General features: G+C 38.0%; 1 protein-coding gene across 1 annotated transcript; it reads right to left on the minus strand.

The window, feature by feature from the left end:
- Positions 1-621: 621 nt before the first annotated feature.
- LOC134793934 (zonadhesin-like) lies at positions 622-27,317 on the minus strand (the record flags this gene model as incomplete). Its single annotated transcript, XM_063765651.1, has 14 exons — positions 622-971; positions 1,736-1,930; positions 2,866-3,051; positions 6,314-6,508; positions 7,181-7,381; positions 8,481-8,675; positions 9,376-9,561; positions 15,412-15,597; positions 16,950-17,078; positions 22,391-22,588; positions 23,426-23,626; positions 23,971-24,165; positions 26,180-26,362; positions 27,122-27,317. Coding segments are annotated over 14 exons (2,796 nt in total), but the record flags the coding sequence as incomplete, so codon positions are not given.
- Positions 27,318-27,851: the final 534 nt, after the last annotated feature.

Below are 27,851 nucleotides of genomic sequence, written 5' to 3' on the forward strand. Positions count from 1 at the left end.
TTTAATATTTTAACTTTTGATTGTAAACGAGATTCTTATTCAAATTTACTTTTGATCTAAAGAACGTGGTTGTTCTGTAGGTAGGTTTATGTAGCTAGATGCATGAGAAATTCTAAAAATAATAATTAACAAGTGAAATGAAAACATGTGATAATAAAAAAAAAACAACTGTGTTGTATCAAGTGTCCTTACTTTTGTTTAAATAAATAAATAAAATAAAATAAATATTAGGGGACATCTTACACAGATCAACCTAGCCCCAAACTAAGCGAAGCTTGTACCATGGGTGCTAGGCGACGATATACATATTTATATAGATAAATACATACTTATATACATAGAAAACACCCATGACTCAGGAACAAATATTAGTGTTCATCACACAAATAAATGCCCTTACTGGGATTCGAACCCAGGACCGTCGGCTTCGCAGGCAGGGTCACTATCCACTAGGCCAGACCGGTCGTCAAACCGGTCGTTAAGTCGCATAATGTCAGCATTATTTACATTGAAATGAATTAATTTCTTATATTTACTAATTATTTATTACACAATGGTAAATGTAGTAAACAACATCGCAGACTGGAATGTATTTGGCTTGTTTTTAAACATTTTTTCCAATCATTTTTTAAAGATTCTTTCATCTAACGGCGAGTACTTACATATTATTTGGTCAATGTGGGGCAATGCCACCATGTAGTACATGTAGAACGTCAAAACATTACCAAAGTTATCATAAATAAAAGCTAGTAAAAAAAATGTGTACATACGACATAATTCTTTCGGCATGCAAATATTAGATGCGTTCCTGTATGTACCCCACACGCATCGGCACCCAGAACCGCCGGGGCATATGCCTCCTGGTTTCTTGGGGCACTGGTTCACTTTGCCCGTGATCAGCTCTTCGCAAGTTTGCTTCGAACAATCTTGGATGCAGTGCACCCAGTCTTCGTTCTGTTGTTTACATCTGGCTGTTAAATAAGATCAATTGAAAAATCCACCAATCAACTTCAAACTTCAATATTTATTCAGCAAATAGCAAAAATAATACCAATACATCAACAATTTTAACAACAACATAACAGGGTTCCTATTAGACTTTTAAAATGTATGCAAAACGCCAGCGAATAAAATAAATAGTCGCGTTCCAATTATGTCTCTGATTAGTCTACTCTTTGGTAAAAATCAAAAATGCTGGCCCGAGATATGTAATAATTTTCTTTTGTAAAATTCTTTTAATATAAAGGTTGAAAATATGTTAGATTTTCGGCGCCAATTCATAAATGTCAGGTTCCAGGCAAGCAGATACATTTTTCTTGCACCATATTTTAGACAGTGCATATACTTAGTTTTGTGGCTACCTTATTGCTTAAATAGTGTCCCATGTCGGTATATTGTACTTAGCATAGAAATGATAACTATCACCACTGGCCTTTGGGCTATTGCAGACGATTTATGGTAGGTACATATAACACCGGAGAGATACCGTTTTTGGTGGATGAATAGACCGATGCGAGACCGACATGGTCTTCTACAGGCCACAGGCCTGAAAGAACTAGAAAAGGTAACTAGCAGCTTGCAAAAATAAGTGTCAATTACTTTTTTACAATGTTTATACATTGTATATAACATGACTCAACAGGTCCTCAAGTCCAGAGTACAGATTGCGTGTTCCGGTCTGGTCCGTTATCAGTATTCGTTCGTAATCACTAAAGACAAAGTTAGTTTTACTTACGACATTCGCTCTCTGGAATACAAGTGCCGGTCCAATCTCTGTAGTGTTTGGGCAAGCACCTGCAACCACTGTTGCATTGTCCTACTATGCGACCAGGGCAGCTCCCCGCCGGTTTGCCCAACAAGTTACATGACTGGTTCCGGCAGTCATTAATACATGGCTCCCAATATTCGTTCTTGCCGCAGCGTTGTATAGCTGTTAAACAAGATATTTATTAATATATCTCAAAAAGTTTACTCCTAACTACTAGTAGGTAGTCTTTTTGAGACTACTCCTGCTAAAAAAAACTATAATGAATTCATGAATTATTGTCTTAGTATTGTATTGTCATAAATCTATGATATGACTTAACTGAAAACCAAAAAATATAATCGGGTTTAATTTTGTATCAAACAGAAACGTCCGGAACGATACTATTAAGCTTAGAAACAAATTAAAACTGGAAGAATTCACTGCCTTGGTTAGAATTTGAACCCACGACCACTTGATCACTAGCCCAGTGCACTTCCAACAGAGCTACCAAGACCTTACCCAATACAGCGAATATTTCCACCATATATGAGCCTTCGGGAGGCCCTAGCGACATCTACCGTAACAGTGTTATACTTCTGAAACGGCTACCGGAGTTTCAAGTCATATTGGACATTCACCAGTAACTATGCGCTATCCCATAGGTAGGTACTAAATTAATTTTGTATCAAATAGAAACGTCTGCGAACGATGCTATTAAGCTTAGAAACAAATTAAAAGTGGAAACAATCACTGTCTTGGGTGGAACTTTTCACTGTATTGGATATGGGGTGGGAGGAGGTTACCCAAACTGTCCAGGACTGGAATCAGTGAAAGATTATAATTTGAACTCAACACCCCAACAGACCCGGACCCGGGTATGTCCTTAAACTACGTCCAAGACCACCGGTAGACGGGCAGCAGCGTCCCTCAAATTCGGTGTACTCGACTGCGATCGCCAACCCGCCTGCCAAGCGTGGCAATTATGGCATTTACCCCCCCCCCCCCCCCCCAAATGGGGAGGCCTATGTTCAGCAGTGGACGTCTTATGGCTGAGATGATGATGATGATGACCCCAACAGAGGGTACCAGGATGGAAAAAAGAAGATTTAGGAACTTACGGCATTCTTTTTCCTGAACACATATCCCTTTCTTATTCCTCCAGTATCCTACATCGCACCTGCAGCCGATCTGGCATGGCGGCCTGTCGGGGCAGGTCCAGTTCTTCCCGACATCGTCGCAACTCTGCCCGACGCCGCAGTTGAGGTAACATGTATCCCAGTGCTCGTTTTTACCACATTCTTTTGCTGTGTGCATTATAAAATATTATTGTGACGTACCTATTTAATATTTCTTTATTTCACAAAGGATACAATTAACAATATAATGTACAAAACTTAAGAAACTAAAACCCGTTCTGAGCCATGCCGGGTCCAAAGGTCCCCATCACAATAGCAGCGTTACCCCGCTGTATGGCGATGGAGACCTGTTGGACAAGCCATGACTCAGAACGGGGGTCATTCCCCTTCTCCCTGAGGCGCTTGCCAAGCTCTCGAAAGAGCAATAATAATATAATACGATTTATTTTACTGCATATTACTCAACGACATCACTAGCGCTACCATCACTAAATGTACCATTCGCATTCGGACTACACCAGCATTCGAAATCGCTGTTGCAGCTCGGATTTTTGACATTTGCGTCAGCAGTGCAGTCGGCAGCAATGTCGCACCGCATTACTGCAGCAGTAATGCTGGTATATAGTCTCAATTCAAACGGTATCTTAACAGTCAGTTAGTTTGTTAATGGTTACTTTCAGCGTTCTCAATGACTATTCATGCGTTGCGCTATTTCCTCCCCTTCATTTTTCCCCATCCTCTATCCTTTTACACTTCTTCCTTTAAATCTATGCCCTGTTAACCGTTTTCGTAGCATCGATGCGCCGAGTGTTTCGTATAGCGGTTATTTAAGCCGTGTTTAAGCCCCATTTAACCTTTGGTATGCTTAGGAGCAGATCTGCTCTATATATATACAACTTAAAAATGAAGTTGTCATGATTGCTATATAAATGGCCAATTCTTGAAAGGTTAAGCTACCAGTACTTGGAGTAAACCATCGAACCTATGGGTATAAGGGTCAAACAGATCACTGTGTTATGTCTTTCCTGTAGACATACATAAGAGTTAAGGGCTATAAAGGTTAATTTTCTTATTTAACCCTTAACCACGTGAAAAGGTCCTCCTTTTATTTAGAGAACTATGATAAAATCATTGCTTACATGCCCACAAGCTGTTAACTATAGTGTCCGACCGAAGGTTCGGTTTCGGTTTCGGTTTCGGCCAGTTTCGGCCAAAAAAACATGTTTCGGCTGTAGTTTCGGTTTCGGCCAAAAAACGGCCGAACCTTTCGGCCGGGCCGAAACTTACTAAATGGTACTTCGGACTAAGACCAAAAGTTGGGGAATAAGTAGGACAACAATAGTAATAACCTACATATACTGATTCATGTATAGGTACAAAAATTTATTGATTTATTATTATAAAACACAATTCCATTATGAGGGCGCCACTGGACGGTCGACGCAGTCTTAAGAGGCTGTCAATACCTATAACGCGCACACTGTCTAATTTTATCGGAGTGAATGAGATAGCACTGTCGGACGTAGCCGTTGGCCGAGTATCAGCTCGGCCCGAGTCGAACGATGTCTTTTTCGCTCTTATTCAGTCACTCATTCAGTCATTTCCTATCTACCTCTAATGGCAAATTTTAAGCGAGGCTAAAGGCTACGCTCAAGTAGTGCCGCAAAGTTGATTTTCTGTACAGTTAATATTTTGAGAGGCTGAAAAGCTGACTATTGTTTAAAATGAAAAAAAAAAACCCTTAAAAGTGTCCCCAGTACAATTTTTCATACGAATGCTCGACCTTAGCCTAATTTTTTAGTCTTTACCTCAATTTACCATTGGTTTGTATTCCACATGTCCTCTACTTCAGCTTAGCCTTGGGCCTCCCTGCGCCATGCTCGGCCTGCGGTCTCGCTTTTTAATACAATGGACATTGGTTGGAGTCTGTGCTCAACTACTTATCCTGAAGCCTGAAGCACGGCTTTGACTTCGCATGAAAGTTCGCCTCACTGGGGCACTTCGGACTTTTAGGCCCAGGTGAAGATCGGTACGCGGCCTTGCGATCATCATCATTCACTTGCCCATTCATTTGGGGTCGGCACAGTATGTTTTTTTCGTCCATACCTCTCTCTCGCCCGTCATCTCATCATTCACTTGCGTTCGTTTCATTTCATCTCTCACACAGTCCATCCACCTTTTTCTCGGTTTTCCACTCTTGTTACTTCCCTTGCGATATTGCTAACAAAAAAATTCGAGCTCGCTGCGCTCGCGTTTTTGGTTGGTTTTTGGTTGACCCTATATCTAATCTACATGTTAGCTTGACTGATGAGTTAGACCAAGAAAATTCTGCAATGATTTTGATAGCATACGTAGTGCTACTAGTGCAAATGTTATTAATACGTCATAATTTCATAGAAGTTTTGACGTTTAAAATAACACTAGCACTGCGTGTGTTATCAAAATCATTGCAGAATTATCTTGGTCTAACTCCAGTAATTTTCTTAAAAAACTGCTTAATTAACATCAATGTCAAGGACATTGGGTGTTGACAGCCCCATAATATTTGTGTAAAAACGGTTTTATGACATTTTTTTCAACGATTTTAGCAAGTCTACAAAAGTTTCGGTTTCGGTTTCGGTTTCGGCCGAAACTAGAGCCAAAGCCGAACATTCGGTTTCGGTTTCGGTTTCGGCAAAAAAACATGTTTCGGTCGGACACTAGTTAACTATTGCCCACAGGAGAGAAAAATGTACAGTTCGCGATAACACACTAGTTTTCTCTCCTGTGGGCAATAGTTAACAGCTTGTGGGCATGTAAGTAATGATTTTATCATAGTTCTTTAAATAAAAGGAGGACCTTTTCACCTGGATAAGGGTTAAATAAGAAAATTAACCTTTATAGCCCTTAACTCTTGTGTATGTCTACAGGAAAGACATAACACAGTGATCTGTTTGACCCATAAATATAAACATCTCATAAACCATCCTTGCTCATGAGCCCTATTATTTTGCTTGATTTTTACATATTCTTAGAGACCCTCCCACACTAGCGTCGTTTGAGCGTCAGCGCCTAGTCAGCGCTATGGAAAATGGCGTCGCTGCGCAGTTGCGCCAACGTGGCGTCATTCAGCAGCCATAGTAGAGTTGTCTAGACGCCGCCGCTCGGGAGACTCTAGTGTGGTGTGGGGCCTGTTTTAGGTAGCAAAGGAACTGGCTAAATCAATAGGCAAGTTATTATTAAATTAATTTCGAGGTTCAGTCGCCATCAAATATATCGGAGACGCCAAGATGCTCACAAACTTCTGCATACGCCTCTAATGTCAACGCGCTAGAGAGCGTGTTCAGATATTTATGAGCACCTCGACCGCTCCAGTATATCTGATGGCGACGGTACATCCTTGCTGCGCGACATGTGTTTTCTCCAAAAACCAAAAACGATAGGTACTTACGACATTGTTTCTCCGGTATGCACCTGCCGTACTTATCCCTCCAGTATCCCTTATCGCACCTGCAACCGCTCAGACACTTCTGTTTCGCGGGGCAATTCCATTTTTTACCGATGTCGTCGCAAGTCTGGTTGCCGCCGCAGTTATAGTAGCATTGCTCATAGTGCTCGTTTCTACCGCATTTTTTTGCTGGGGGTTATTATAAAACTTTTAGCCCCATATTCATAAAACTTAGCAACCTCTGTTATATAATGTCTCTTTCTAACAAAAGGAAATATCAAAATGACCGATATAATGTTGCAATGCATGGTTACAAATTCTAAAAATCACCTGTGTTGTATCAAGTGTCCTTACTTTTGTTAATGTCGCATAATGTCGACATTATTTACATTATAAATGATTAATTTCTTATTTTTCACTAATGATTTATTACTGATGGAAGATATAGTAAACAACAAATTGCCAACTGTTTTTTAAAGATTTATAAATTTAACTTATGGCGAGTACTTAACTGTGTACCTACTCAATATTGGGTCAACGTAGACCAATCCCACCATGCGATGGAGCGAGATAGCTCCTATTGCTCTTTATAAGCATAACTGCGTTTTTGATTGGCCTACTTTGATTCAATGTCTGTGTACTCGCCATAAAATTAATACAACGTCGCTTGAGTAATGAGGCTTCAACGAATACGCAGAGCTATCACATGTAAAAGCTAGCATTAAAGATTCAAAAATTCATTTATTTCGTCATCATGGGTCACATAAGGTGTCAGTTTAGGTAATAAGTCCATGGTCCATGGCGTGCCTTTCGGCGTACGACATAAAAATAAATACAAAATGGAAATGGAAATTAAAATGGTTTACATACGGCACTCTTCCTTAGGCACACAAATGTTAGTTGCATTCCTGTAAGTACCCTGCACGCATCGGCACCCAGAACCGCCGGGGCATATGCCTCCTGGTTTTATAGGGCACTGGTTCACTTTGCCCGTGATCAGCTCTTCGCAAGTTTGCTTCGAACAATCTTGGATGCAGTGCACCCAGTCTTCGTTCCATTGTTTACATCTGGCTGTTAAAAAAGATCAACTGAAAAATCCACCAATCGACAAAACAGTTCCTATTAGACTTTTAATATTTATTTTATTTTATTTTAGAATAGTTTGTATTTAGTATAATTGTAATTTTAAGTTATTTTTATTTATTGTTTTTTGACTTGTTTTTGTACCATATATTAGGGATGTACCGACTAGTCGCCGACTAGTCGGGAAAGCCGACTATCCGGCCACATCTGTAGTCGGCGATTAGTCGGCGACTAGTCGGCAAAAATGGCCGATTAGTCGGCACTTTATTAGTGAAAGAAAAACAGAAATAAATAAATCAACAGTCAATATTTACCATATTATGTTTTATGTCTATTTTACTTAAATACCTATTCAGGCTGCAAATGAAAACTTTTGTTCATATAATTGACCGTTTGATCGTTATCTATCCTCTACAGGTCGAACTCACCTGATTCTCGTGTAATTTCATGGGCAAGTTCGATAGTAAAATAATTTTATTATTCCGTTTTTGTTTTTTTTAAATGGTGGAGCCATGGGGAACTATTAATGTTATTGCAAAATTTAGAAACAGACAGGGCATATTGCTCGTAAAGACGCTGACCACAGGGGATAGGTTCTTAACTGGCGACTACGTACCTACGGGAAATATAGCCTTGGAAATACTCCTACAAGCTGTACTGACGGTCTGCTCAGGATCGCAAAAAGACAGAAATTGAAACGAGGATTCTTGTGATAGGTCTTTGAACCTGTAGAGAAAACCTTTTAGTCAAGCAAAACTATTGTTTTTCACCAAAACTTATACGAAACTAATGATCTGGCCGACTAGCCGACTAGTCGGCCGACTAATCGGCCACTCGAGCGCCGATTAGTCGGCTAGTCGGCTAGTCGGCCAAATCAATAGTCGGTACATCACTAATGTGAATATATTTATTTAACACGCAAGCGAAAAGTCACGTTCTAATTTTCGACTGGATTTTTTTAACACTCGGCGCGCTCGTTTCGCTTTCAACTTGCTCGCAAATCGCCCGCATGATAGGGCCCTTAGATATTAGTGTGTGTATTTATCCCTAATCAGTAGACAATAAGTACCAAGTTAGTTTTACTTACGACATTCGCTCTCTGGAATACAAGTGCCGGTCCAATCCCTGTAGTGGTTGGGCAAGCACCTGCAACCACTGTTGCATTGTCCTACTATCCGACCAGGGCAGCTCCCCGGCGGTTTGCCCAACAAGTTGCATGACTGGTTCCGGCAGTCCTGAATGCAAGGCTCCCAATATTCGTTCTTGCCGCAGCGTTGTATAGCTGTTGAACAAGGTATTTCTAAGAACATCTCGAAAAGTTTACTCCTAACTACTAGTAGGTAGTCTTTTTGAGACTACTCCTGCTAAAAAAACTAAAATGAATTAATTAATTATTGTCTTAGTCTTGTATTGTCATAAATCGGCTTATGATTTAACGGAACTACATCGAAAACCAAAAAATATAATCGAAATTAATTTTGTATCAAACAGAAACATCTGCAACGATGCTATTAATCTTAGAAACAAATGAACACTGGAAGAATTCACTGTCTTGGGTGGAATTTGAACCCACGACCACTTGATCACTAGCCCAGTGCCTGCCAACAGAGCTACCAAGACCTTACCCAATACAGCGAATATTTCCACCATATCTGTATGAGCCTCTGCTCTGATACTTGAATATTTCTGAAACAGCTACCGGAGTTCCAAGTCATATTGGAAATTCACCAATAACTATGCGCTATCCCTAGGTACTAAATTAATTTTGTATCAAGCAAAAATATCTGCGAGCGATGCTATTAAGCTTAGAAACAAATTAAAAGTGGAAAAATTCACTGTCTTGGGTGAAACTTTTCACTGGATATGGAGTTAGAGGAGGTTACCCAAACTGCCCAGAACTGGAGTCAGTGAAAGATTATAATTTGAGCTCAATACTCCAACAGAGGGTACCAGGATGGAAAAAAGAAGAATTAGGTACTTACGGCATTCCTTTTCCGGAACACATATCCCTTTCTTATTCCTCCAGTGTCCTACATCGCACCTGCAGCCGACATGGCATGGCGGCCTGTCGGGGCAGGTCCAGTCCTTCCCGACGTCGTCGCAACTCTGCCCGACGCCGCAGTTGAGGTAGCATGTGTCCCAGTGCTCGTTTTTACCACATTGTTTTGCTGTGTGCAATATAAAATGGGTAATTATTTGGCTTAAGTACTGCAAATTACTCAACGTCAACACTAGCGCTACCGCCACTAACATAAATTATGGTAACTTTCTGCATACACAAGGACTAGTCATGAGTTGCGCAGGTTGCGCTCATTCGATTCATCCTGCGATCTTAGCACTCATCCTCTGCCTGTTCTATTAAATATATCCTCTGTCTACCATTTTGGAAGCATTTTCAAACCGAAGTCTTAAAAAGCGGAAGATCAGTTTCAAAGTGGTGGCATTCATCTCGCCTTTTAAAATATCATGTCTATTCTTGCTCATGATCCTTGTTATGCTTGGTTCAAACTACACTGCTACGGCTGCCTGACATGCGTGTTAGCCATTTATTTAACTTGCTTTAGGATGATGATAATGATGATTAATGAAAACTATCCAACGTCCTTCCTCGGGTATCCGACTATCTCCATACTAAATTCCATATAAATTGGCTCAGCAGTTCAAGCGTCAAGTAGTAACAGACAGACAGAAAAACAGACAGAGTTACTTTCGCATTTATATTAGTAGGCATTTTACCGATCGACTAATTTGGCGGTATTCATAATAGGTATATTTAACCGTTACCGTTAAGTGACTGCGCCAGCCAGCAGTTCTGCTGCAAGGACGCAGAAGCGTTGGTCACACAGGAGAGGGAGGGACGGAGAGGCTCGTCGAACTTGCTCAAATACACGCGCTGGCACGATCCACGCCGTCGGTCAGAGACGTATGCTACGGTACGCTAACAATCTCCGTCCAGACAAACCTGTTCCGAGCTAGGGCGTGTATTCGGGCCTACTCGTGTATTCCTCCCATCATCTGCCGCCCGCCCATGCTCAACTGACCCTCCTGCCCGAGACACCGGCGAGCCAATAATACAGGTGGGGAGTGTGGGGCTGGTGCAGTCGAGGATAGGAGTTGACGGGAGTAGAAGAACCAGACCGAATACCAGCATCGTGCCCAGTGTAAGGAAGATAGATAAATACTAGTGTAAATATATAGGTAAGAAGGGATGGTGACTGCGATTAACACATTCACTGCCCTCGACGCACATGTGCGTCCACCTTCATACAAGTTAACCCAAACAATATTAATACACAATATTAACCCAAACACTACATAAAACAGAGGACTGGCTAAAGCCAACAATCTTGAACTTAACCTAAATAAAACAAAAGACATACAATTCAAACCCCATCAAAAACAAGACTTGCCAATTAGCCTTACTTATAATAACATTAAATTAGAATGCATAAAATCAACAACTTTATTAGGGATAGATATAGATACTAGTACCAATTGGAAGCAGCATATACAAAACCTGACGAAAAGGATATCATCATTCATTTATGCCCTAAATCACCTCAAACGCGTAACGGACTTAAAGACAGCTCTCGCAGCGTACTATGCATACGCTCACTCCAGAATATCCTACGGGATCGTTTTATGGGGTAATAGTACCGACATAGACAAAATATTCATACTCCAAAAAAGATGTGTCAGAATCCTAGCCAACATTGACGAAATGGAATCCTGTAAACCATTTTTTGTTAAATATAAAATACTCACCCTTACCTCTATATATATTCCGGAGACCAGCAAATTTGTAAGAAAACATAGTGAACTATACTCTCCTGAAACACTACCCAGAAGAAATGACCGCAATTTAAATAAATTAAAGCTTCCTTTTTCTAAACTGAAATTGGTCACAGCTAGCCCACACTATATGTCCATAAAAATATATAATCACCTCCCAAATAACATAAAAAATGAGAATAAACTAAGCCTGTTCAGCAAGAAACTAAAATCATTCCTGCTATGCTAAATAAATGTTATTTATACTATAATAATTTTTTTGAAGATACATAATATCTCTTTGGTGTAGTGAATCACTACACCAAAGAGATATTATGTATCTTCAAAAAATACAAGTATCACTACTAGTGATACTTGTAATTCTAAATCTATAATTAGTATGTGTAAGGTGTAAGATATTATCAAAATGTAAAATAATTAAATAACTATTAGGAATATATGTAAATAATATGTACAATTTTAGATTATATTAGTATGTTGTCCTATGTGGAACCATGTTGCTGTGCCCTAACAGGGCGTCACATGAACTGCTTATATTTAAGAACACCTGTACCTGCTATGTGATATGCAATAAACGATTACAAATTTCAATTTCAATTTCAAAAGTTTGTTCCTAGGCCACGCCCCCTGGCAGTGAATGCGTTAAGTTGCGTTCGTTGTTCTTAGGTTTGTTGTGAAGCCGATTGTAATTTTCACGTGGGTTGTTCAATCACTGGTCTGTCGTTCTCATCAGGCTGGGACTTCGGTATTAACAGTTTTCATGAATTCGTGATTGACTTTCTTTAAGGTCTTTTTCTAAAATATGGCTTTCTTATTTTCTTAAGTTTCTTACCCGCCACTGTCCGTTGCCACTTGCGAGAGCCAAAACTTTGAGCCTTGCTCGTCTCCAGAGAATATGACAATATTTCTTATTTACAGAAAAATACTTTACAGTAGGGGTTTTGTATGACAGCGGGATGATGGCGGCAATGGCGATGCCGTGCTCTGTAAATGTTCGAGTTTGCGCGGAGATTGTCCTTAGCGTTTCGTGAGCTCGTGATCGTCCGGTTTGGTTTCAATCCGTAACATTTGTCTCAGTGTGTTGAATGCTTGTTCCATAATATCCTGGATATACGCCGTAATAGCGCGCCGTAAATGCAATCCCATTGGAGAGTTAATCTTAGATATTACGAAATTTTCAACTTTACCCACCCATTTTTGCCATTTCAGGCGCGATCATTGTGTTTAACTCCGCTTCCATGTATTATGGGCATATTAAGGTTGTACCTAACGGACGACGTTCAGTGTCTCTCTTGTCCTGCAATAATTGTCTTAAGGTTCTTTTCTTCAGATAGCCGTGTCTTGCCGCTGTTATTTGACGTCTTGGGGTTGCTAATGATCTCTTGGAGTGGCGCAGTGCCAATATACGGTGTGTGCGTATTAATACAACTACATACTACAACACTAAGAAATAATCACGCTTATCAATCAACACTGCAAGGAAGCGACAAAACAATAAGCAACACTCGAACACTTGACTCTATGTTTGAAGCTGATAAAATAGAATCACCACCAAATATTAAATAATTTACAAATAAAAACACAAAGACACTGTCACTTTAATAAACAAATCACTAATTTAAAAATGTAAGAGATATTATGGGCTCAAAGACTGTACAGATATTACATTTAAACAAACATTAATAGGCTTGGTTGCTTTTGTCCGGGAATGCTAACAAAAAACCTTTTGGCTCATCTGTGCAATTTAGCGGCCTGTCATTTTTATTGTTATTTGGTCAACAGATGCGTTTAAGGGAAGCGTATTTGTTTTTTCTAAACTCGGCCTTTATTTTAAAACTGTACGTATTGCACCATAGTTTTAAATTGTTTCCCGCAATTCAAAGCACCCGGAGCGACGTCTGAGCACCAGATGGCCGAAGCTATAGCCTCCTTTCTCCAGGTTCTATTGACTTGATTTTCTCAGGATCGTAGATGAAAAGAAACTTACGATAAAACACTCTGAACATTCATAATGTATAGTAAATTAAGAATTAGGTTTACCTTAGTACGGTGCGTACTGATGCGTATACGAGATACCTGTTTGATACTTCGCTGGAGAAATTTAGGTGCATCCGTGACCGTGGTCACTTTTGGTGCTGCCCGTGTAATGTCGATACATTATATCTATTCACATTATAGGTGCCAGTTGTGTATATTCAGTAATTTGAAATATTTGTCTAATCTAATGAGTAATGACCTGGTATTTGCTGGCAGTATCGTCACCAATTCCAAGTTATTGGCCCTTAAATATGTAATACCTAGTATGTACGTGTAACTAGACGCAAATGACGCAATTAGGTAATCTTTGCGGAACACGGTGTGTATGCGCAAATCATCTCGCATCGGACCCTGAGGGTGATTCGGTTGGGAAATAGTATGTAGAACGCGAGTGCTGCGACCTTTACTGTAAAACTCAAGTAAAGAGCACTGCTGCCTCAACCCTTAAGCAATATTCATGCATGATTATAGTAGGTATATGCAAATCGGAACAATCTCACCGGGGCCACCAGCCCAGTTACGGCACATGTTGTTGATATCAGCCTATGTCGCACGCACTGATGATAGGTACACACTGCACGGGTGTGTAATGATCGATATAAAAATAATTAATATATTTTCTGTAGATATAACAACATTTAATATAATTTCAGAAAATATAATAACTCATTTTGTATAATGTACATTTGGTATATTATTAAAATGTTTAATATCATTTTATATAATTATCTTTTGATATAACACTCATTTATTATAACGATCATGTGATATAATGCTCATTTATTATACAAGTATTATTATATATGCATTATTCGGTATAATATAGGTATTTTTATGACGACATATGTAAATGTTTAACGCCTGATACTTTTTTTTACAGCAAACACGTACATACTAACAAGTATCGTGACTATCGTGAGGCTTCAAATTTGAATCTAAAAAAAACATCCAATGTTTAATTTAAAAATATATATATAAATTTTTCTTTGCAAATTGGGTTTTCTTTACCTAATCTAAACTTTTTTCCTTTCATTTTATATAGGGGTCACAATTCCAACCTAACCTAACCTAGTATTCTGGTAGTGGTTTGTTTGTGTAATGGACGCAATCCTAACCTAACCTAACCTACTTTTCTGGTAGCGGTTCGTTTTGTGTTGGGGTCGCAGTTCTTAACCTAACCTAACCTAGTATTCTGGTAGTGGTTTGTTTGTGTAATGGACGCAATCCTAACCTAACCTAACCTACTTTTCTGGTAGCGGTTCGTTTTGTGTAGGGGTCGCAGTTCTTAACCTAACCTAACCTACTATTCTGGTAGCGGTTGGTTTTGTGTAGGGGTCGTAGTTCTTAACCTTACCTACCTAGTTATAAATAGCAGTTTGTTATACGTACAAAGAGTATCGTTTTTTGTAGTGTGTAATAGTAAATGTGGAATTATATATCTAATACATTATATCAACACAGGTTATAACAATTCTACTTTAGATGAAATAACTTTATATCATAAATTCGGTAAGTATAGGAAATATGCATATAATGCATATTTCCTATACTTACCGAATTATTTCCTATACTTCAAGAATGTTATGCTAAATGTTATTAGATCAATTAATCATTATATAAAATGATAATATATATCATATGAAAATATATTAAGTGTTGTTATATCATTTAATAATTATACTAAATAAGCGTTATTGCAACTGATATTATAATAAAAATGTTTATAGCCATCGATACGCACCCACACTGCACACACACACGTGGAAAAATACATATATATATATATGTAAACACACTGCACAGTGCACACTCGTCAAGATTGATATAAATCGCGAAAATAAAGCGGCTAGGTCGCGTCAGGGAACATAGACCGTCGCGTCGGTTGAATCGGTCAGTTGCACATCTGCGCGATCAGGGGATCTATAAATATTGTTTCGACCCGGGGTTTAACAATTTTAAGGGATAAATAGGCTTGCACAGATGCGTCCGTCTCCCACGGCGTGTCAAACGAGACCGTATTCATAATAGGTATATTTAAATATAAAACGTAGTTTATTGTCTTTCTTGGTCAATGTATGTGTTGGGTTTTTTAAAGTTAAGAAATAAAACTGTATTTTGTATTTGTAATTGTTTTCATTGCAAAGATAATATGCGTTTCTTCCAAGAATGAGAAAACGTAAAGTACGTACGACATTGTTTTTCCGGTATGCACCTGCCGTTCTTGTCCCTCCAGTAACCCTCATCGCACCTGCAACCGCTCAAGCACTTCAGTTTCGCAGGGCAATTCCATTTTTTGCCGATATCGTCGCAAGTCTGGTTGCCGCCACAGCTGTAGTAGCATTGCTTCCAGTGTTCGTTTTCACCGCATTTTGGGGCTGCGGGTTAACATAACAGTTTTGAACCATATTTAAAACAGATTTAAAAATATGTACTAACTCCATCAATTCTATCGGATCCAGATAATAATGCTGTTTGATACGCATGTAAGATTCATTAAAATTACTAATTATTAGAAACAGATTTAAGGAAATAAAGAGTTGAATAATCATTGGTAATCTATAATTTAATAAATTTAAAAGTAACGTGATTGATAGTTGACCTTTGTAAATAGAAGGTAGTTGGAAGAAAGAATAAAAGACGACTGGCATGGCGGTTAACGGGCATTCGGTTACGGGCAGAGGTGAAGGGAGGACGATTGTGAAGTGAGGTGATTGGAGATTGAACTGTAACGGAATATTGTGATCAGGAAATATATTGCTGTTATGAAAGAAGGAATTTTTATTACAGATCAGAAGTGGTAAGTACCTACAAGTCAGTATGGTATTCCTGAATGTATTATATTATGTAGGTATTAATATTAGAACTGATTGAGTTAAATCTTAATTGCCCAATTAAGTTGTTACAATAGTAACAGTGGTGTAAAATTATTATAACTATATACCTATACATATATTAGTAACACTTATATTGGTTGTTGCTTAGTTGAAATTAATTATCATTTCGTATTTCCTATGTTAGGAAGTTTATGTTTAACGGGCGCTTAGAAACAAAGACACCGTTAATTTTATCAAGAACAAAATAATTGGGTAAACCCATTTCGGCCTAGTGGTTCACTCGAGAGCATTACACTGCAAGTTTTCTCTTCAAGACCAACAGTTAGGTTTTTTTAGTGTTTGCTGTAATGCCTATCCATAATATAATTAAAGCATTCATTACATCGCGGGTAGCGTGAAACCTTTGGGAAACCTTTGGAACAACGTTTTATTTTGAATAGTTCGGATACCTTTATGATTATTTACAGGTGTAGATCGGATTCTTTTAGTCTATGTATGTACCGCTTATTTGGTTACAACTTTTACCATATTTTCAATATATTACTTATCAATACGTCAGTATTATATAGCGGGGTTAAGTGTTTTCGAAATTATAAACTACTCAGACTGTAAATAAGTAGGAATGATACTTTTACTGGTAGTTACCGACCCGCCGACCTAGCCGGAGTTACAATCGCTGTCGCTTCGACAACGAAAAGCATTATGTCTCTATATCACTCTTCCATATTAGCGCGACAGTGACAGTTGCGTTCCGATCGCTACGGAGCGTAAGCGATTGGCATCTTGGCTACGCGGCCCGTTTCGTATTCCGGATCACGTTTCGAATATCGGATCCATCTCGCGTTACTGGATTTCGGTCCGTGCCGGATACTGGAACCGTGCCGGATGCATACCTGATTTGTGCCGGATGAGTTCCGGATCCATGCCGGATTCGTACCGGATCCGTCCCGGACTGGTGCCGGATCCGTGCCGGATTGGTATCGGATCAGTGCCGGATCCCGAATTTGTTGTAGATTCCGTTTCTGTACCAGTTCCAGAATTTTCTCGTTTCGAAAAGCCTGTGTTCCGGATCCGTACAGGGATACGGATCTGTTTTGGATTTAAGATCTGTTTTAAACGTCCCGCATTCTATCCCGGAAGCAGTAACGTAAATTAAATAAATAAATAAAACAGTTGAATTTAGCTTAATAAGAACAATTTATATTTGTCTACTATTAACAATCCAAGGATTTAGAACTCTTCCATTGCTGGTGTTGTTTTCGAGTTCCAGACTATGGACCATGAGGAAAAAACATCCAGGCGGCGCTTGAAAACTCCTGAGCGTGGCCGAAAATCGAAATCTGATGATGGACAAGAACGTCGAAGCCGAAGTCGCAACCGCCGCCAGTCCCCGAGGAACAACAGACGGAGTCGCAACCGGCGAAGCCGCAGAAGCGGCAGACACGGCCGAGGCAATGAGAGGTGGCTTCGAAGATCAACACGGAAGGACAACACGGCCAGGACCGCTTTCACGTGGAAGCCGCACAGGACAGGAACGGATGGCTTGTATATCTTTGTCGTCTTCAGTTGTAGATTTTAATAGATGTCGTTTATTGCTTAAACTGCGAATATTTTGGTACAGTACCTTAAAGTTATTTGTATTGACGAAAGTTGTCTCGAGGTACGGATTCACAGATTATGGGGGTGGAATCGTTGTCCAGGCAATGCTGTGGTGTCCTGTAGTTCGTTCAAGTTAGTTGGATGGGGCTCATTAGCCTAATTTATAAGTTTTGATCTTGGTTGTTTCCTCTTTTGGCAAAATGTGACGTTAACGCTGGTAAAGGAAAGACTAAGTTACGTTTCTTCAGTATTTGTTCATAATTTAGTATATTAAAAAAAAAAAAAAAAAAACAATAACGATCGATGCGCTATACGCTATACACCGATATTAGTACCTACCTACGTAATAATGGGTTGAGCTAGGGCAATATAGGTTGATTTGCGCTGTAGTATACCCATGACATTTCGAAGATATTTAAATGAGTGTTAGGTTATTTCCTGACACTATTTAACTGTGGTTTGAATGTACGCTGTAAAGTTGAGTTTCTCATCTTCCTCTGTCGGTTGTCAGTCTGCTTATCCAGAATAACACCTAATTACTTTATAGACGAAGTTTTTCTATTGTTTTACAATTACATGACGTCTGGTAGGTACCAGTGGTACCTCATATATGAATAAACTTTTGACACATTTAGAGACCACGAGGCGGAAGCAGCTGTTCTATACACGCATACATATCTCGTTTAGTCTGCGTTTAGAGTTGTACAAAAAGTACAAATTGTATTGAAGCCTGTTCATCACCAAAGCTAGACCGCTTTCTGTGAAGGCGCTTACTGCATCCCAGGAAGCACTGTGAAATAGTATTGCCGTGTCATATGCGTAGCACAACGTCTGCATTGGTCAGATCCAAGAAAGTCAAGTCGTTAATGTAGATTAGAAACAAAGTTAATCCAAGTATATGTAAAGTTGTTTGTTTAAAATTACCGACTTGTTCTTTAACCCTAACACGTGTGTGCGGCCTGACAGGACAGTTCCGCGTATCCGGGAAATCTACAATTTTCTAATTATTATTAGAATAATATGAGAAACTGACGGGATTTTTTTTTGAATTGGCTGGTGTTGATTGAATAACCAAGGTTGGGCCTACACTAGTAAAGTATTCGTTATAACCGTGTATTGATTCGCTTTCAGTATCCTTGGTTTTAAGAAGTTCGTTGCATTTTTAATATTTTAGCTTGATTATTGTAGCAAGCAAAGGTCTGCTGATTGCTGTTGATCAATTCGTCAATTGTGGTTGGTGCAACTGACGCTTTACGTGGCAAGTAATATAACGATATGATGATAACAACTACATATGATGATAAGTATAATATTATCGAATTATAAAATTGCTGGATTATTTTAATTAATGAGTTACGGATTCATGAGTTACGGATTAATGAGTTACGCATTGATGAGTTACGGATTCATGAGTTACGGATTCATGAGTTACGGATTAATGAGTTACGCATTGATGAGTTACGGATGAATGAGTTACGTATTAATGAGTTACGTATTAATGAGTTACGTATTAATGAGTTACGTATTAATGAGTTACGTATTAATGAGTTACGTATTAATGAGTTATGTATTAATGAGTTACGAATTAATGAGTTACGGATTGATGAGTTACGGATTAATGAGTTACGGATTAATGAGTTACGGATTAATAAGTTACTGGATTAGTGAGTCACTGGATTAGTGAGTTACTGGATTAATGAGTTACTGGATTGATCAGTTACTGGATTGATCAGTTACTGGATTGATCAGTTCCTGGATTGATCAGTTACTGGATTGATCAGTTACTGGATTGATCAGTTACTGGATTGATCAGTTACTGGATTGATCAGGTACTGGATTACTGGATTAAACAGTTAATGAATTATTGAGTTATTGGATTATAGAGTTATTGGTTTATAGAGTTATTGGTTTATAGAGTTATTGGATTATAGAGTTATTGGATTATAGAGTTATTGGATTATAGAGTTATTGGATTATAGAGTTATTGGATTATAGAGTTATTGGATTATAGAGTTATAGAGTTATTCGATTATAGAGTTATTGGATTAAAGAGTTATTGGATTAAAGAGTTATTGGATTAAAGAGTTATTGGATTAAAGAGTTATTGGATTAAAGAGTTATTGGATTATAGAGTTATTGAATTATAGAGTTATTGGATTATAGAGTGATTGGATTATAGAGTGATTGGATTATAGAGTTATTGGATTATAGAGTTATTGGATTATAGAGTTATCGGATTATCGGATTATCGAGTTATCGGATTATCGAGTTATCGGATTATCGAGTTATCGGATTATCGAGTTATCGGATTATCGAGTTATCGGATTATCGAGTTATCGGATTATCGAGTTATTGGATTATCGAGTTACCGGATTATGGAGTTATTGGATTATCGAGTTATTGGATTATCGAGTTATTGGATTATCGAGTTATTGGATTATCGAGTTATTGGATTATCGAGTTATTGGATTATCGAGTTATTGGATTATAGAGTTATTGGATTATTGAGTTGAGTTTATTAGATTATTGAGTTGAGTTATTGGATTATTGAGTAGAGTTATTGGATTATTGAGTAGAGTTATTGGATTATTGAGTAGAGTTATTGGATTATTGAGTTGAGTTATTGGATTATTGAGTTGAGTTATTGGATTACTGAGATGAGTTATTGGATTATTGAGTTGAGTTACTGGATTATTGAGATGAGTTTATTGGATTATTGAGTTGAGTTATTGGATTATTGAGTTGGGTTATTGGATTATTGAGTTGAGTTACTGGATTATTGAGTTGAGTTATTGGATTATTGAGTTGAGTTATTGGATTATTGAGTTGAGTTATTGGATTATTGAGTTGAGTTATTGGATTATTGAGTTGAGTTATTGGATTATTGAGTTGAGTTATTGGATTATTGAGTTGAGTTATTGGATTATTGAGTTGAGTTATTGGATTATTGAGTTGAGTTATTGGATTATTGAGTTTTGGATTATTGACTTATTGGATTATTGAGTTATTGGATTATTGGATTATTGGATTATTGGATTATTGGATTATTGGATTATTGGATTATTGGATTATTGGATTATTGGATTATTGGATTATTGGATTATTGGATTATTGGATTATTGGATTATTGGATTATTGGATTATTGGATTATTGGATTATTGGATTATTGGATTATTGGATTATTGGATTATTGGATTATTGGATTATTGGATTATTGGATTATTGGATTATTGGATTATTGGATTATTGGATTATTGGATTATTGGATTATTGGATTATTGGATTATTGGATTATTGGATTATTGGATTATTGGATTATTGGATTATTGGATTATTGGATTATTGGATTATTGGATTATTGGATTATTGGATTATTGGATTATTGGATTATTGGATTATTGGATTATTCGATTATTGGATTATTGGATTATTGGATTAGTGGATTATTGGATTATTGGATTATTGGATTATTGGATTATTCGATTATTGGATTATTGGATTATTGGATTAGTGGATTATTGGATTATTGGATTATTGGATTATTGGATGAAACGAAGACGGAAATAGAGAATATTATGTTGTGATGAGACACCGTTTGTGTCATGAGAGTGATTCAGTAAGTAGCACATTAAAAAAATAAAAATAGAATCAAAAAACAAGAGAAATAATGTGCTACACGTAAAATTTGATTAAAAAATGGTATGTTGTGAGACACGTTTGTGTCATGAGAGTGATTAAAAAAAAAAAAAAAACAAACGGAATCAAACAAAAAAAAACACGAGAAATAATGAGTAAGAAAAAAAACATAGCAATCGAATATGTACTTTATATGTATTGATGCATAAAAATTATTGTATATTGTTGTATAATTATTGAATAGAAACTTATATATTTAGATGGATTTATTGGATTTGAAATAATTATGTGAAGATATAGATTAATTCAATTAATAATAAGAAAAATGTATATAGACAGACAAAGAAATTGTATTCAATGGGTAATGAAGGATTAATAATTTTCTTACTGAATGCCCGATGATTTGACATGCCGAGTGTAAGATTAGATGACAGACGCGATTAGTATGACTGTGCATGAGGACATGCACAATGTCAGGATGGGCGAGTGTAAGATTCATTAAAATTACTAATTATTAGAAACAGATTTAAGGAAATAAAGAGTTGAATAATCATTGGTAATCTATAATTTAATAAATTTAAAAGTAACGTGATTGATAGTTGACCTTTGTAAATAGAAGGTAGTTGGAAGAAAGAATAAAAGACGACTGGCATGGCGGTTAACGGGCATTCGGTTACGGGCAGAGGTGAAGGGAGGACGATTGTGAAGTGAGGTGATTGGAGATTGAACTGTAACGGAATATTGTGATCAGGAAATATATTGCTGTTATGAAAGAAGGAATTTTTATTACACGCACATCCACAAATAGTTCACTAAATAGTATTTTATCTGTCTAATGGGAGAGGATCGGGTTGTGTAGGATGCCTAACGGGTAAAACGTCCTTGGTCGAGCTAGTTACTGCTGAACAACCAAGCCCCCAAAGTTCAGACCGTTCTTGTAAGTCTAGTTACTGAACAACAACACTTAACCCGATAAATTTTAGTATCCGAAAACAGATCAGTATAAGGAGTTTTGTAACTTTTTGGCATAGGACATCAAACTGACCCGGAGCTCCAACGAGACTTGCAGGAAAAGGGGGTAACATAAGTAGGGCTTACGGCATTTATCTTTGGGAACGCATTGCCCGGCATCGTTCCGTAGTTCTCCGTCCTTGCACACACAGCTTGGTTTACATCTAGGATCACCATATTCTGGGTTTCGCATGCATAGAATCACGGCTGGGTCAACGCCACATTCTTGAGGAGGGCAGATCATAGGACAAGGATCATACTGCTCGTTGTCTGGGCAAGGCAATGCTGTAAATTAAACAAATAACAATAATGTAGTTATGTTCTACTAAATCAGAATCAGAATCATCGCATTTATTCGTGATGAACTATAATATGCCCAAGTATAGAACAACAAAGAAATTTAAAAATGAAATAAATAATAGTTTACCACGAAATGGGCCCGCCTCAGCATAATGCTAACCCAAAAGTCAGCGCTGATCTTCCGGCGAGACCATTTGTGGGTCACGAACGCAGCTGTAGGTACGACACGGCCGCGCGCGGCCCCATCATAAAACTGAACGCGACTTTGTGGCGATAAAGCGCCATCTATCTGCTGGTGAGATGTCATGATGACATAAAGGCCATGTCGTACAACACGTGCTGATAAATAACAAGTCGAAACACAAAAGAAAATAAACGTGATTACTTGACAGAAATGAAGCTAACCTTTAATTTGTGATTGACACTTTTAATATAGTTTCTCAAAGTTTGCAAAGATCTCCAAAGAACATCATAGTCACGATCCTCAGACATGAGGAACGGACTAGAAAGTAAGTGGTCAGCATAAACTTGTCAAGCGCCAAAAAGTGTCACAAGTGTCACCATAAACGTAAAAATCTTTGCAAATATCACGTTTAACCACACTTTGTCATTTCCAAGTCGGTGCTGACAAAGCTTAATCATTTTCTGTCCAAGTTCCCCAAATTATATTTAATTATTGAACGTGCTCACAAAATTTCATGAGTATCAATTGAAAAATGCGACATGTACATCATCTTTGCCCATAAAAGCATTTTTGCCCAAGCTAAAAAGGAGACCTTCGCTTCACTCTGTCAATTAAAATTAATTAAACAATAAAATTACGTTTTTCGCAATGCTTCTTCAGCACACAGGTTCCTGTAGCATTCCTGTAATAGTTGTCAGCACACCGGCATCCGGGTTTGCACTCAGGGTCACCCGGCTTGGGCGGCGCCTTGCATCTGATGACCGCTTCGTTGACGTTGCACTTCTTGGGCGGGCAGGGGGCGGGACATACGTCGTATATTTCGTTTAGTCCGCATTTTGCTAAAAATGTACTTAAAAAGTTACAAACTGTCTGTTATTTGATCCCATCGTGATATCACTAAATTTTCTGAAAGGCAATACCTACTTTCAAAAAAAAACAAAAATGAAAACTCGAATGGTTAACAAGGATACGGGGGAAATTAGAGGACTTAATATGTTAGGGATACTCAAATGCCAAATGGATCTAAAAATATTTGAATAGGTAAGTGTATTTAAAGCTGTACTGAGTCATTTTTGCTATTATCTGAGCGAAAAAAACATCGATAACACGTCACGAGCACGAGCAGTGAATTTAATTCATGAATGAAACCGTAAAATTTATATAAACTATTTAAATGACTCACAAGGGCATTCTTTCTCAGGAACGCATTTTCCTTTGTCATCTCGCAGATAACCTTCAACACAGATGCACCCCTTAATGCAAGCGCTTGGGATCGGGTCTATACACAGTACTGGCTGTACAATCTGACTGCAGTTCCTGTGACCACATCCTCCGTTGGTGCAAGAGCTGAATTGTTCGTGAAGACCGCAAATAAGTGCTAAAATTAAGACAATGGAATCAATGAAATATTATTATCATCCCCATCATTCATCATCATCATTTCAGCCTATATACGTCCCACTGCTGGGCACAGGCCTCCTATCATGCGCGAGAGGGCTTGGGCTATAGTCCCCACGCTAGCCCAATGCGGATTGGGGACTTCACATACACCTTTAAATTTCTTCGCAGATGTATGCAGGTTTCCTCACGATGTTTTCCTTCACCGAAAAGCTAGTGGTAAATATCAAATGATATTTCGTACATAAGTTCCGAAAAACTCATTGGTACGAGCCAGGATTTGAACCCGCGACCTCCGGATTGAAAGTCGGACGTCATATCCACTCGGCTACCACCGCTCGATTAGGGTGCATATATTACATTTGTTATAATTACTTTTCATATATTATAGTTTGATATATCGTTATTTTGAATAACGTAATAAATGGCATACTACCGTAATACCTACTTAACGGTATACATAATGTTATTATTGGTATAATGGTCATAAGGTATATTTACTCTTCGTCTAATATACATTGCCATATTTATTACATACTCTAAAGCATATTATTTGTTATAACAAGTGACATCACATAATTATTTATGTAGCATAATAGTTGCATGACATAAATGGGTTAGGTTAGGTTGGAACTGCGACTCCGCACAAACGAATAACTACCTAACAAAAGGAGGGTTAGGTTAGGTTAGAACTTTGACCCTCCGTAGAATAAAATATTCTATCAAAAAAGTGGTTTATTGACCCTGCGTAGAATAAAATATTCTATCAAAAAAGTGGTTTAGGTTAGGTTGTTAGGTTAGAACTGCGACCTCCCTAGAATAAAATAGCTAGCAAAAGCAGTAGACCTGCGTACTAGTTATGAAAAGTATGTAAAACTTTACGTTATCACTTATCAGTAAATGAAATATGACAAAAAATGTTGTACGATATATGTATTTATACTTGATAAAATTGTATGAAGTATTACGTTATACAAAAATATAATATAACAAATGTCATTATAAAACATGTCTATATACTATTTGAAAATTATATGACATTAGGCATTATATCAATGAAAGTTTAGATGAAATCACTATATAATAAAGGAAACGTATAATAAAAATTACATTATAACATACAATAATATATCAAATGGCGTTATAACAAATGTATGATAGTTTTTTAAAATTATATTAAACATTACACACCCCTCGATTATCATCCCCAATAATATAAAAATGCAATAGTACCAACTCTATCTGTCTGTGTTACCTATTTACGAAGAAGTGAAGTGATTTAGATAAAAAAATCGGTCAAGTGCGAGTCGGACTCGCGTTCCAAGGGTTCCGTACATAAGTCCGACTCACGCTTGACTGCACATTTCTAATATACTTGGTCAAGTAGATCTTGTCAGTAGAAAAAGGCGGCAAATTTGAAAAATGTAGGCGCGAAGGGATATCGTCCCATAGAAAATTTGAATTTCGCGCCTTTTTTTTACTGACAAGATTTGCTTGACCGTCTAATAGGTTTCCCTGTCATCTATAGGTAATGAACTATTTTGTGTATTTTTTTCAAAATTTTAGACCTTGTAGTTTTGGAAATAAGGGGGGGTAATGGTCAGACAGACAGACGCACGAGTGATCCTATAAGGGTTCCATTTTTGTACGGAACCTTAAAAACTGGTATGGCGATAGTTTGAGGCTCGGCAAAAGAAACAGGATAGTATTTATCAAACATTGTCATCATCATTCCACGCAGACGAAGTCCCGAGCAGAAGACATAAAAGGAATTCGTGGGAATATTAGATTAGATTATAGACAAACAAGATTTGATTTAATAAAGATTTTCAAAAGTTTAGGACATTAGAGGCTAAACTAGCATAATATGATAAGATATTATCTTTAAACAATACGGATATAATGACGTTGATCATGCTTCAACTAAAATTAGTTTGTTCAACTTAGTTTCTTAAATCTCTAAAATTAGGAAAAAATGTTATAGTTCTACTCACTACAATCCTCTGGTAAGACGCATTGCTGTAGATTAGTGTCAAACACGAATCCCTTTTTGCACTCGCAGCCGTCAGGTTCACAAGGTATACGGGGACAGATCGGATGTTTGCCCTTGTAGGTGGTACAAGTATTGCCACAGTGGTAACCACATCCTTTCTCTGCATTTGGATCGCCGCGACAACCTGTATCCAAAATTAGCATCATTATTTGTACTCGATATGTAAGAAATTAATTATTTCTGCCCGCCTTTGCTTGCGTGGTCCACGTCCAAGTCAGTCATTCGTTAAAATTATACCTTCATTTATCAACCTTGAAAAAAAAATGCATATACCATTTCATTGCCATATATTATAATATTCAAAATAGACATGACATGTGTCGTTTAAATGAACTGTATCATTTGACTGAACTCATCACTCTTCAACTCAGTGCAAATTCAACTCACTCATTTCGCTCAGTAACTCATCTATCTCAGTGTTCCTTGCTCGCTCTGTCCCACTAATGGTTCGAATGAGCCGGCCGAGCGTGACGAGCGGGTGAGCGAGTGAGACGATGCCAATAGGTTTCGGAGTGGTTCGGAAGAATTCGGAGGGTGTCGGGCAAACATGGCGGGATCGTATCGCGTGATTCTCCATCTTGGTCGCACTTATGGCTGTGTGTATCTGATTGATTGACTTCTCTCTCTACTCACTCGTGAACAATAGAGCTTACAGATCCATTGAGCGAAATGAACGAAATGAGCGAAATGAGTGATACATATCACCGCGAGCGAAATATATGAATCAATCTTCTCAACTCAGTGAAGCGTTTTACGCATCTCTAATTCAAAAGTAAACAAAAGCATGTGTTGGTAATTTTGTATCTATGGATTTATGCTAAATGACTGATCCATGTGGTTAATACTAGAATAGACGAAAGATTTTTTTTAACTAAACACTAACCACACTGGTCTTCAGGGACACAAGTTCCGTTATCCGCTCGCAGATATCCATCGGCGCAGACGCAGCCCTTGATACACCCGTTGGGAGGTGGATCCACACATAATATTGGTCCTCCGAGTTCGCTGCAATTTCTATGGCCGCAGTATCCGTTGATGCAAGAGCTCAGTACTTCGTTAAGTCCACAAGTGGGCGCTAAAAGATGAAAAGTGTGATGAGGTTTTATTTATTTCGCGTGAGGCGCCTTTTGTCACTAACTAGAAATAGTTATGTTTTATTGACATTAATTTTGTTATTGATATTTACATTTTATTCTAGAAACATTCTAGACTAGTATTTTGTATACAATTTTTTATGTTTGACGATCTTTTTGCGAACTTCTTAGTATTAAATTTTATTTGATCTGTATAATAATCCAATATATAATCTGACGATTTCCACAAGCCGAAGTATCAAAAATTCATCGATAAAATTGAATGCGTGCAGTTACTCTCTCTTCCTAGCTATCCATCCCACATGGTGGCGGGGTCAGCTTTCCTGCTTAACCTTCTCCACTTCGCCCTGTCCACGACATCGTCCTCGGATAGCTTGCACTCACTCATGTCCTTTAGCACTACATCCTTCCATCTTGTTCTGGGTCTGCCCCTAGATTTTCGACCTGGGATGGAAAGTTGTAGCGCCAAATTTCCTACGTAGTCAGAAGGCCTTCTTTTTACGTGACCATACCATCGCA

Source organism: Cydia splendana, chromosome 9 (assembly GCF_910591565.1).
Source record: "Cydia splendana chromosome 9, ilCydSple1.2, whole genome shotgun sequence".
NCBI classification, from domain to species: Eukaryota; Metazoa; Arthropoda; class Insecta; order Lepidoptera; family Tortricidae; genus Cydia; species Cydia splendana.